At 42.0% G+C, this 13,875-nt stretch overlaps 1 protein-coding gene across 1 annotated transcript in view; it reads left to right on the top strand.

Annotated features, from left to right (window-relative positions):
- USH2A (usherin) overlaps positions 1–13,875 on the top strand; it is a 1,179,609-nt gene that overhangs the window by 716,494 nt on the left and 449,240 nt on the right. The window contains exon 38 of the mRNA XM_040430191.1: positions 11,598–11,682. Coding sequence (XP_040286125.1) covers positions 11,598–11,682 — 85 coding nt within the window. The remainder of the gene's footprint in view (positions 1–11,597; positions 11,683–13,875) is intronic.

Genomic DNA, 13,875 nt, shown 5'->3' with positions numbered 1-13,875 from the left:
GAGCGCATCGTTTGCGTTCCACGAAGCAGAAGCCAGAATAACTTCCGTTCCGATACAGAACAGCCTGATTTGGAGAAAGAGCCCTGGTAACTGGCCGTATTTATATATATATATTTAGATGTTTCTAGGGGCTAGTCCACTGGTGGCTTTGTCTTGCTCTGTTGCTAGTATTATTAAGATGTTTTCATTTATAACTTATAACCATTAGGTTGAACGCATATACGTTCCAAAATACCGGAAGTACGGCCATACCACTTCCGGTCATTCAAAAAACCCTTTTGGGGCTATTTAGGTATAAATTCTTATGTTTTACTGTTATTCAGTTATGTAATGCTCCTGAAGAAGGGGAATTTTTATCCCCGAAACTCGTTGAGCCACATATGTGTATTAAAGGTGATTGATCAGAAGCACTGGATTCCTGCTGCCTTCCATCACTACTACTCTACATGCGATCCTGGCTGGGGGGTTTAGTCACAGGTGCTTTTCCAAGGCTGCTATTCCAAGTGCTGATTTATAAGTGCATTGGAGATATTCAGGAGACTAACTTAGTCTAACTCAGAGTTTTTCCACTGTAGCAGAACTTCAGTGGTGTTTCTGGTGGATACTCAGACACTGTGTTTCAAAAGAGGCCGCTATTCCAAGTGCTGATTTATAAGTGCATTGGAGATATTCAGGAAATACTCAGGAGGTAATCTGGAGATGGATACAATCCAAACAAGTAAGATTTGTTTGTTTAAAATCTTTCCCCTCTTTACAATGGCAGACCTGGTTATGTGCAGGAATTGTTGTGCTTTTATTTTAGGTTGCATTCTTCAGAGGTTTGGATACTGTCTGATCTGTAGACAGCTCTACATAATGCAGCAGGAAATTACCTTTTTGAAATATGAGATTTGTAAATTAACCATGAAACAAACTCAGGCCGAGAACATTGCAATGCCACTGCCACAGAGGCCCCCTAGAAATTGAAGATGGGTTACTGTAGGTTCTGGTAGACTGAGAGTTGTGGATAGAAGACATGTCCTACAGTCTGTGTTTCTCCATAATTCATTTGCAGCACTTTCAGAGTGCAAGAGCAACATGGAGGATGGCTCAAGCACAGTGGGTGAGAAACAATCATCTCCCATGCCTAAAGTATGAAGTATGTATCCACTGGACTCTGGGGTCGAGTGGAGGGTGGACCATAGGCGCAAAACACAACCAGAGTTTGTTTCAAACCAATAGGTTTTTTTAATTGTTTTTGTTATCGTGACAACGCGTTTCAGGGTACTGTGGACCCCTTTTCAAGTCTGTGAAAATGCTGCTGATGGAAATTGTGCTGCTCCCAGCTTCTGGCACGTGCGGCGTCCAGATGCCAGAAGCTGGGAGCAGCGCAATTTCCATCAGCAGCATTTTCACAGACTTGAAAAAGGGGTCCACAGTACCCTGAAACGCGTTGTCACGATAACAAAAACAATTAAAAAAACCTATTGGTTTGAAACAAACTCTGGTTGTGTTTTGCGCCTATGGTCCACCCTCCACTCGACCCCAGAGTCCAGTGGATACATACTTCATACACTGACCCGGACGGCGGCTTGGCCCCCGCCAAAGGTGAACACGGACGTAACCGGCAGCACCAACCAGCAAAACCTAAACCACTCCTACTCGCCTCCAGTATAGTTGCACCAAACATTAGGTGCAACAATAACAGGTGAGCAGTACCACTCTTCCTGTATTTGGAAGCTTGTTCTGAACCTACTCACCCTATGAGCGCCTTTTTCCTCCTTTGGCCACTTCTTAATGCCTAAAGTATGCAAGACTGCAGCCAAAGACAAAAAGGAGAAGGTGAGGATTGATAGTAAGCAGCTGTTGGTGGGCGATTCCATCATAAGAGGTGTGAAGTTTGAGGAGAATGGTGTTGTGAGATGCCTCCCTGGTGCTACCGCTAGCAGGGATAGACGACGGATCCTTAATATTGTTAGGCAAGCAAAGCAGGAAAGGGAGGTGGATGTTATTGTCCATCTTGGGACAAACAATCTGGCTTGTAATGAAGTTTCAAAGGTGAAAGAAGCTTTTCACACACTTGGAAAGGATATACAGGAGGTTGCATCAACTGTTTCATTCTCTGCAGTTTTTGCCTGTGCATAACCTTCAGCATGACAGGAAGATGTGCATTAAGGAATTCAATGTATGGCTTGGTGAATGGTGTCTGAACCAAGGGTTTGGCTTTGTGTCTCATGTTAGCTCTTGTTGGAATGGAAAAGAACTGTACAAGAAAGATGGTTTGCATCTTTCTCTCAAGGGAACGAATGTCCTCGGTAAACAGTTCCAAGTATTTACAAAGGAGCATTTAAACTAGGAAAGGGGGGCAAAAGAGTGATAATCCAGCAGTCCAACTGCCCCACGAAACAATGCCAGAAGATGCCAGTAGCACAAAGGTTAAGAAATGACAAGCTCAGATTCTTGTCTACAAATGCTCACAGTTTAGGGAATAAGATCAATGAACTTGAGGCTATAATGGCATCTGAGAATATTGATGTAGTGGCTGTTACTGAGACGTGGTTCAATGGGAGTAATGACTGGGATATAACAATACCAGGGTTCTCTCTATACAGGAAAGACAGAGAAGGCAAGAAGGGGGGAGGGGTGGCCCTGTATGTGAAAGATAGCATAAAATCTAATTTGATACAAGTTAGCGAGAACAATTTAGAGTCAGTTTGGGTTACCTTGCAGCTTGATAATCATAAGGTAACTCGTGTAGGTGTGATATATAGACCACCTAGCCAAGTCAAAGAATTAGATGATCTACTAGTTTAGATATTCTAAATTCCCTACTGGGATTATCTCTACAGCAAGTAGTTGAGGAGCCAACCCGGAAGGAGGCCATTTTAGATTTAGTATTCACAAATGGGAATTTGGTATATGATATTACTGTAGGGGAAAGCTTGGGATCTAGTGATCACCAGTCAGTGTGGTTTACTATAAGTACAGTGACACCCCACAAAAACAAAAGTTTTAGATTTTAGAAAAACTGACTTTTCTAAAATTAGATTAGTGGTATATGAGTCCCTATCAGATTGGAACCGTTTCATTGGAGTCCAGGAAAAATGGGACTACTTAAAATTGGCACTATTGAAGGCAACAGAAAATTGAATTAGGCTTATCAGTAAAAGCAAAAAAAGGAAGAGACCACTGTGGTACTCAGCAGAAGTGGCCAAAATCATTAAAAACTAAAAGATAGCATTTAGGAATTATAAAAAAAACAAAAAAAAAAAAAACGAGGATGACAGGCAAATTTATAAGATCAGGCAGAGAGAGGCCAAACAAGTTATGAGAGCTTCTAAAGCACAGGCAGAAGAGATATTTGCTCAGTCAGGGAAAAAAGGCGATAAGGCATTCTTCAGATACATAAATGAAAAAATGAAGCTAAAACAAGGAATTACCAAATTAAAAACGAAAGAAGGAAGGTATATGGAAGAAGATAAAGAACTAGCTGACTGCCTCAATGAATACTTCTGTTCAGTTTTTACAAAGGAAAATGAAGGAAAAGGACCTCAGTTAGGAAAGAAGACTAATGAATATTTTGATGCATGTGTCTTTACAGAGGAAGAGGTTCTAAGTCAGCTGTCTACAAATAATACAAATAAGTCACAGGGGCCTGATGGGATACACCCAAAGCTATTAAAAGAGCTCAGCGGTGAACTAGCAAAACCATTAACAGATTTATTTAACCAATCACTGGCAACAGGAGTCGTCCCAGAAGATTGGAAATTAGCAAATGTTGTGTCCATTCACAAGAAAGGTAGGGAGGAATCGGGCAACTATAGGCCAGTAAGCCTGACATCAATAGTGGGGAAATTAATGGAAACCATACTTAAGGAGAGGATTGTGGAACATCTAAAATCCCATGGATTGAAAGATGAAAAACAGCATGGGTTTACTTCAGGGAAATTATGTCAAACTAATCTTATAGATTTTTTTGATTGGGTGACTAAAATAATAGATGGAGGAGGTGCAGTAGACATCGCTTATCTAGACTTTAGTAAGGCTTTTGATACTGTCCCACATAGAAGGCTTATCAATAAATTGCAGTCTTTGGGCTTGGAGTCCCATATTGTTGAATGGATTAGGCAGTGGCTGAGGGACAGACAACAGAGGGTTGTAGTCAATGGAGTATATTCAGACCATGGTATTGTTACCAGTGGGGTACCTCAGGGATCTGTTCTGGACCCATATTGTTTAATATCTTTATCAGCGAAATTGCAGAAGGCCTCGATGGTAAGGTGTGTCTTTTTGCTGATGACACAAAGATTTGTAACAGGGTTGATGTTCCTGGAGAGATACACCAAATGGAAAAGGATTTAGGAAAACTAGAGGAATGGTCAAAAATCTGGCAACTAAAATTTAATGTTGATAAGTGCAAGATAATGCACCTGGGGCGTAAAAACCCAAGAGCAGAATATAAAATCAGTGATACAGTCCTAACCTCAGTATCTGAGGAAAGGGATTTAGGGGTCATTATTTCAGAAGACTTAAAGGTAGGCAGACAATGTCATAGAGCAGCAGGAAATGCTAGCAGAATGCTTGGGTGTATAGGGAGAGGAATTACCAGTAGAAAGAGGGGGGTGCTCATGCCGCTCTACAGAGCACTAGCGAGACCTCATTCGGAGTATTGTGCTCAGTACTGGAGACCATATCTCCAGAAGGATATTGATACTTTGGAGAGAGTTCAGAGAAGAGCTACTAAACTGGTACATGGATTGCAGGATAAAACTTACCAGGAAAGATTAAAGGACCTTAATATGTATAGCTTGGAAGAAAGACGAGACAGTGGGGATGTGATAGAAACTTTTAAATACATAAAGGGAATCAACAAGGTAAAAGAGGAGAGAATATTTAAAAGTAGAAAAACTGCTACAAGAGGACATAGTTTTAAATTAGAGGGGCAAAGGTTTAAAAGTAATATCAGGAAGTATTACTTTACTGAGAGAGTAGTGGATGCATGGAATAGCCTTCCCGCAGAAGTGGTAGCTGCAAATACAGTGAAGGAGTTTAAGCATGCATGGGATAGGCATAAGGCCATCCTTCATATAAGATAGGGCCAGGGGCTATCCATAGTATTCAGTATATTGGGCAGACTAGATGGTGCAAATGGTTCTTATCTGCCGACACATTCTATGTGTCATGTGCTTATCCTGATGACTACCCCCTAGTGAAGGGATTGTGACTTGTGTGAAATTGTCCTGAGGGACATTTCATTTATTATATTTTCACCATTTATATTAGTGTAAGTTTATGCCATTTGTGTGAAGCTGCCCTGAGGGGCATTTCACCATGTCTATTATAAATTTTTATCATTATTAATTTTTATCATAATTTTTTTAATTATACTATCCATTTATTTATATCCTTCCTTTATATAGCTGTGTTCACTTATAGTACCACGTACTATTCTTAAATCATGTGATAGAGCTATCCAGTCCTACGTCTCATTTCCCACCCTGGCTTTCCTCTATTATCATTTTTCTCCACGACTTTGTGTCCTAACGGGGATTGGCGCTTGTTTTCCTTCTCTCTTGTTTTTGGGGTCTATATTGTAAGTGACTGACTCTGTTCAACACTATAGATATATCACCCTACATACGCATTCACGACTTTCACTTTGTGCCGGCCATTTAATAACCCTTATCTCTAAATTACTAAAAGGTCATAAACACCTATTTAAGCCACATTCTTATCAGTAAGATAAGTATTGAGCTATGATGAGTTTTTGTAAGGCCAGATAATAGGGATGAGGAGCCATCTGCTGAGCTTCTACTAGAGAATCTCAAGGATGTACAGAGAAAAGGACTCAACATTTTTAATAGAGAAATTATAGTATATTAAGGGTCCTTTTGGCGTCGGCACTTCTGCCTCTTTTTGGGATATACTTGAAATTGGAGTTCATGCGCTTCTCGTGTGATTCATAGGTGGTGTCAGCAAAATCGACCAAGTTCATATGTGATGTATAGAAGAAATAAACTTGCGACACTCACCAGATTTCTTTGCAGCTTGTTTATTCAAGTTTAAAACATGGTCGCTGGTGCGGGCACTAACTCAGTTACAGGCGACGGCCGTTTCGTGCTATCCACGCTTCGTCTGGCCTCCTGCGTCAAGGCTCTTAATAGAGACCAATAGAAAAATGTATTTTAACTCAAAATTAGTACATGTAATTTAAAAAAAATTCCCCCCAAAAGTGTAAAGTCGTGGCCAAATGTTTTGAGAATGACACAAATATTAGTTTTCACAAAGTTTGCTGCTAAACTGCTTTTAGATCTTTGTTTCAGTTGTTTCTGTGATGTAGTGAAATATAATTACACGCACTTCATACGTTTCAAAGGCTTTTATCGACAATTACATGACATTTATGCAAAAAGTCAGTATTTGCAGTGTTGGCCCTTCTTTTTCAGGACCTCTGCAATTCGACTGGGCATGCTCTCAATCAACTTTCTGACTGATAGCAACCCATTCTTTCATAATCACTTCTTGGAGTTTGTCAGAATTAGTGGGTTTTTGTTTGTCCACCCATCTCTTGAGGATTGACCACAAGTTCTCAATGGGATTAAGATCTGGGGAGTTTCCAGGCCACGGACCCAAAATGTCAACGTTTTGGTCCACAAGCCACTTTTGCCTCCATCGTGCTGGAAAATGCATTGTTCTTCACCAAACTGTTGTTGGATTGTTGGAAGAAGTTGCTGTTGGAGGGTGTTTTGGTACCATTCTTTATTCATGGCTGTGTTTTTGGGCAAAATTGTGAGTGAGCCCACTCCCTTGGATGAGATGCAACCCCACACATGAATGGTCTCAGGATGCGTTACTGTTGGCATGACACAGGACTGATGGTAGCGCTCACCTTTTCTTTTCCAGACAAGCCTTTTTCCAGATGCCCTAAACAATCGGAAAGTGGCTTCATCTGAGAATATGACTTTGCCCCAGTCCTCAGCAGTCCATTCACCATACTTTCTGCAGAAGATCAATCTGTCCCTGATGTTTTTTTTTGAGAGAAGTGGCTTCTTTGCTGCCCTTCTTGACACCAGGCCATCTTCCAAAAGTCTGCGCCTCATTGTGCGTGCAGATGCGCTCACACCTGCCTGCTGCCATTCCTGAGCAAGCTCTGCACAGGTGGCACTCCGATCCCGCAGCTGAATCCTCTTTAGGAGACGATCCTGGCGCTTGCTGGACTTTCTTGGACGCCCTGAAGCCTTCTTAACAAGAATTGAACCTCTTTCCTTGAAGTTCTTGATGATCCTATAAATTGTTGATTGAGGTGCAATCTAAGTAGCCACAATATCCTTGCCTGTGAAGCCATTTTTATGCAACGCAATGATGGCTGCACGCGTTTCTTTGCAGGTCACCATGGTTAACAATGGAAGAACAATGATTTCAAGCATCACCCTCCTTTTAACATGTCAAGTCTGCCATTTTAACCCAATCAGCCTGACATAATGATCTCCAGCCTTGTGCTCGTCAACATTCTCACCTGAGTTAACAAGACGATTACTGAAATGATCTCAGCAGGTCCTTTAATGACAGCAATAAAATGCAGTGGAAAGTTTTTTTTTGGGATTAAGTTAATTTTTATGGCAAAGAAGGACTATGCAATTCATCTGATCACTCTTCATAACATTCTGGAGTATATGCAAATTGCTATTATAAAAACTTAGGCAGCAACTTTTCCAATTTCTAATATTTATGTAATTCTCAAAACTTTTGGCCACGACTGTACATAGCCTTTAATATAGATATACTGTATATTATATTATATTTGTATTTGAATAACTGAGTTTTATTCCACAATTTTTTATCAATATACAAAAAATTCTACTAAATTCAAAAACATCTTTCCCCTATCAGAAGTCCAAAAAGATTTTTCCGCCATACCCAGCGCTATCATTTTATTTTATGCTTCTCGCCTGCACTACAGTCCCCACAGAATGTACCGTTTTGTGAAGCATATGTGCCTAAGAGTTTAATATATGATAGGCAGTCTCTCCTGACCTCCTTCAAAAGCTTCCTCTGTCCCCTTTTTGTGCAATGAGCACTTTGATGCTTTCTGCTGTGAAGCACTTGTAACAATAGGAGTTGTCAGACTCATGGATTGTTTTTTTAATCTAAAAAGAAAATTTTTTGACCGACACCATCAGTCCAGAACAATGTGCACGTGTTACATCTTCTGTCACACTGTGAAAATTCTGCCTCTCCCTTTTTCGACTCTCGTCACCGCTGGTTGTCAGCCCGTCTTTCAAGACATCAAATCGGCATTAAATGTTGCAAGTCTTTGCAGCAAGAGAACTTTCAAAAAGTCAGGACCCATTTGCCAAACAGCCCTTTTAGAAAATGTATTCCGTTCTCGGCAGAATTTTCTTTCATTTCTTCCCACGGAGAACTATACTGATTTCTCCCAGTGGAATCTTCTGGAATTTATCGGTTCATGGTTGGCAGTCACAGATTAAGGTAAATGTCGATCTGTAATGACCCTCTACATGTTAGTATTGCAGTAAAGCCAGGCTTTTATGTCAAAGATATCGAAGAGGGAGCTATTACACATGACAGGGGTGATCAAGGGACTGCAATCCAAGGCAAGCATTATTAAATATTGACTAGTTCTGTGATTTATGTACAGCTAGAAGAAAAAAGTGACTTTTTAACTATTATATATTCTTCAGCAAGGAAAACCAGCCATTTATCTCCTGACGGCGCGAAAGGACTGACTCCCTGCATATTTTAGTGGTGGGAAAGCTGATCTTAAGAATCAGGCACGTTCTTTCATCTTAACAATCCGGTCTGCTAATTTGTAGAGCAGGTAAACTCTGGAAATAAATGACAGGGCCTGGTGCTAGCTACTGGAGCAAGAAGGGGAAATTAATTGGCAGGAGGTTTTAAAGGGCCCCTGCAGCCCTAATGTCAGGTTTCCTTTGTATTTGCCTTGTAGAGTGAGGTTTGCTTTCATAATGGTATACTGTATGTCCTTGATGGTTTTCTTTATGACAGTCTGAGTGCCAAAGCCCTGAAACAAAGCTACATGCATAACTATATATTTAGATGATAAAATTACAGCTTCCTGCAGCCACCACTAGGGGGAGCTTAGGTGCTCACTGCATGCTGTGTTGTTATTAAGATGAATGTGTATACATTATGCAGGATGCTCTTCAGCTCCCTCTAGTGGTGGTTGTATGTAGTCAAAATTGTAATGTTTGACTCTATGGCTATACTAGGGATTTCCGACAGCTAAAAAGATGATACATTGAGAAATTATTCAGCATGAAATATTGACCCTTTAACTAACATGGCACTACAACAAGGTAGAGATTTGCTTTAAAGGGTTTATCTCATGATTAAGGTAAGCAAAATGAAAATCAGACATCATATAGTACATGACAATCTCTTTTGAACAAAACTAGAACCAGCCTTGTACCTGACGTGGATCCAGGGATCTCCTCATTACACCTATTGCTCCGCTAGATCCTTTTCTGGCTACAAGTCAGGGGGTGTGTAATTTCTCAGAGGGTGTGTCTTTTCTGCTGCTGCTCTCTCCCTCTCCCAGCACAGGGCACGTGTCCTTTCTGCTGCTGCTCTCTCCCTCTCCCAGCACAGGGCACATGTCCTTTCTGCTGCTGCTCTCTCCCTCTCCAGCACAGGGCACATGTCCTTTCTGCTGCTGCTGTCTCCCTCTCCAGCACAGGGCACATGTCCTTTCTGCTGCTGCTGTCTCCCTCTCCCAGCACAGGGCACATGTCCTTTCTGCTGCTGCTGTCTCCCTCTCCAGCACAGGGCACATGTCCTTTCTGCTGCTGCTCTCTTCCAGTCACAGGTCAGAGGGAATGTCCTTTCTTTTGCACCTCTCACCTTATCACTGCCCAGGGCGGCATAGGACATACAGAGCCAAACCATGTTATTAAAGGGAGTGTGTCACCTACTTTGAGCATTTTAGACCGCTCATATTGCGTTATAGCACAGTTGCCCAACATAAAAATAGTACCTCTCTTCTGTTTCTCCCACGTTCAGAAGCTGAAAAAAACACTGTATAAAGATATGCAAATTAGATTCTGCAAGTGCCCAGGGGTGGCGTTATGGCCACAAGTGCCTAGGCCCCTCTCCGATGTGCCCACATTACCGCTCCCTTTGCAGTCTATTGGCCTGCCCCCCTCTCCTACTTCCTCCTCCTCCTCTGGCTTGGAGATCTCACCACCGGGCTCGTGTATGCGCACTGTTAAGATCACATGCGCGGGCCCGGCGGTGACAGGCGTTCTACTGGCTGTAGGATAACAAGAGAGGCACATTAAGTGAACTAACACATCACTGCATGACCAGTTTAGAGAGATTGTTGTGGACATGCTTTGCGATTTGTGCAGAGGTTACTGTGCAGGGAGGGGGAGGAGGTAAGCTGTGACAATCAATTGTGAATGATGAATCCTAAGTTATATTACAACTTTGTGATGGGAAGCAGTGGCAAGTCTCCTCAGACCATGGACATCATGGACCCCATGCTCTCTATTGTACCATGTCGACATATCTTTCTGGCTTTAATCATAATAGTTTAGGAGTGTCATCATGTCCTGAATTATGGAACATCAGGTTCGTCATATTAAATGACCATTACTGCAGCTAAGTCCCATGCCCTGAGATGTAATGAACTGCAATACTAGCCGCTACCAAATGCATGGTATTGGTCCTGGAAAACAGTTAAAGGGGTCTTTCAGAAGTAGAATATTGATGTCCCATCCTCAGGATAGGTCATCAATATCTGATTAATATAGGGGTCTCATTCCCAGCAAACCCGGTGATCAGCTGTTTGAATGAGCCACTGTGCTCCAATGAGCTTTGTGGATTCTTCCTAGGTCAGTGATGTCACATTCATCTGTCACATAGCCTATGTGGAGCACAGTCCTATTTAAGTGAATGTGCTGGGCTGCAATACCAAGCACGGCCACTATACAATGTAGAGCACTATGCTTGATAAGCTGTGAAGAGGCTGCAGTGCTCACCAAAGCAAACAGCTGATTACTGGGGTTGTTGGGAGTAGGCCTCCGTTGATCAGAGAGTGATGACCTATCTTGAGGATAGGTCATCAATATTCTACTGCTGAAAGACCCCATTTAGCTGTTTTCCAGGAACAGTGCCTTGGCCCCCACCAATCAGATAGTAATGACCTATCCTGAGGAAATGTTACTCCTGGAAAAACCCCTTTAAGGGGGAGTGGTGCTGATTGGCCAGGATGCGAAAAGATGTCTCCCCAAAGATCTGATATCGATCTCATCAATTTAGTAGACTTTGATGTAACCGATAATTTTCACAAAACCTGAAGATGTCATTGTGAATCTCTTTGCATCTTCAACACCTGAAATATGCACAACAGAACACAATGTAATTCATTTATATTCTCTGATAAAACTTAATGGGTTACGGAAAGAGTTATACTATACCGCCTGCTTATCATTCACAATAGGATGTATGTTATTGCCATAAATCAGTGGCAGCTGCGCTTCTATTATTCTCTCAGGTCAGCCAGTCCAATTAAAATCAATACGAGTGCAAGTGACACAATCAATCTAGATATTTGATTATGGATTTCCGCCTTTAAGTCTGCTTTGGCTACCTTTCTGAGAACTTCCCCAGAGAGCCCAAAATCTCTGTTGGCATCCATGAATGATGAACACCAATTGGAAAGTGAGATAATCTTCATTTACATAATGCCTGTGTGCTCAGTAACGGGGCATGGCAGCAAGACTCTCTAAGATGAAACTGTCTCAAGCGTGTTATATCTTCTGAAAAAATAGATGTATTGCTAAATACGGTATTCGTCGAAAAGCCCTGGCATGGAAAATTTCAACTGGATTTGTGTGCCATGCTAGTTTAACCCATTCGCATTCTAAACAGCACAACCAAGGAACATACCAGACATAATGGTGTCTGCATTGTAGAAAACAAATTGTATGTATTGTGTAAAGCCAGTGATAGGAGGACCAGGCACTCTAATGAATATATGGGCCCCTAATGATGGTGCAGAGTTTAGCCACCCATGACAAAAGGGTCTGGTACTTGTTATCTCCTACACATTCTTCCCAAAGGATTTGGACCCATTCCCCCCATCGATAGCCATCGATGCCCCTGTAGAGCAAAAGTCTTTCTCACTACTCAAATAGCAAAGGGGATGGAACTAACTAGACCTGTCTCCAAGGGCCTCATCTGCCCCTATGGTACATACGTCCTTGGTTAGTACACTTAGGGCTCATGCACATGACCGTTGTTGGCGGGTGCCCGTATTGTGGCAAACAGCGGGTCCTCAATATACAGGAACTGGCCATTTGTACACCGCATCATGGATGTGGACCTAATCACTTGAATACATGCACTACTTTTCTGTGGTGCGGACAGTCGGATGCAGACCGTGGACTACATTCAAGTGAATAGGTCCGAGTCCTCAGGTGGTGGGCACAAGGTCGGTGCCCATGCATTGCGGACGGTAGTTTGCAGTCCATAGCATGGGCCCAGCCAGCACATGTTCATGTGCATGAGCCCTTACACGGGCACAGCTATGAAAACATTTGCAAACAATATGCCAGGCCCTTGCATACACATAGGCATCCCCTGGGAAATACATTTTGTGAGCACCCACTCCCATTTTTTTTTTTGTAGGAAGGAAGATTAGAAAATAACCTATTGTTTAAATCACATTTTTATGTTAAACATACTTTTTTTTTAATTTTTAAAAATTTATATAATCCTGCAGTTTTCACACTGGCCACTAGGTCTAATAGGTCAGAATTTCCTTTTCTGCACAGGTAACTTTTCAGCAGTCATCTCATTATCATCACAGGAAAAATTACAGGTATTACCTATATATAAATAACACAGGATCCACCATTCACAATAGGTGATATCACAGCCTATCTGCTCCCTCCTGACCTCAGCACAGATCATAGAGCAGGCCAAGACAGTGGAGGTGTTTCCGCTTCCACACTTTCCAAGGGGTGTTGCAGTGAAAAGGCACACCGTGGTGAGGGTAGTCTCCTGCCCGATGAAAGGTGGAGTAGTAGTGGTGTTTGGAGTTGTGATGAAGTGAAGGGTGGTGGACACAATAAAGCAGAAGGCGGTGTGTGGGAACAAGTAACTGTCTTTTTGCTGAAAACTCTGCAGTTTGCATATACATCTACTTTTAGAAGTAGGCACAATTCTTATCAACAGACTGAGATGCTTCCTGGCTGAAGTAACAGTAACAAGTGAGTTAATTGCATGCACCACATCGAAATAGCCTTTCTGTGCTTAATCTTGGTTCTCTCCAATCCAGCCCAAAAGGTACTTCTAGGAGGCCCACTGCAGGGTGTAGACCTGTAATTTGGCTCTCTCCCTTGTGTGACTAAGAACTTTAGACCTTTACACCTAGCCAAAATGTTATGGAGTTCATAAGCCAAAATACATGCATTACCTCCACAGGCAGTAGTCGTCGTCTTTCCCATACGTCTGCTTAACCTTTAATAAAAAAGCTTTCAGTAGACTCAATGGGGATGGGTTTCTGGAATATCTCTTAGGACCCAAGCTTTTGTCTGAAGTTCCCCATAGGACTTAAGTTCCTGCAAGCTGTTGCACTGATGTACACTAAGACTCTTTCCAAATACCGACTCACAAAAAGGAGCTAAGCCAAGGGGGACTGAGCTAAGCCGAGGGAGGCTGAGCCCACCCCTGCCTAGATATGTTTGCTAATGAAGACATTAACCTTTTTCCTTTAGCCAGGTGTTGCATAACACAGAAAACAGACAATCGGAACTCTTATCATACATTAGAAAACATATACTGTATCAGACTCTATTATCAGTAATGACAGTAGCACAATTATCTTTAGGACTGCCCTGGAAAAATAAT

This window comes from Bufo bufo, chromosome 4 (assembly GCF_905171765.1).
Source record: "Bufo bufo chromosome 4, aBufBuf1.1, whole genome shotgun sequence".
Lineage (NCBI taxonomy): Eukaryota > Metazoa > Chordata > Amphibia > Anura > Bufonidae > Bufo > Bufo bufo.
The sequence above is the reverse complement of the archived record's forward strand: the minus strand, read 5'-3'. Positions and strand labels throughout refer to the sequence as shown.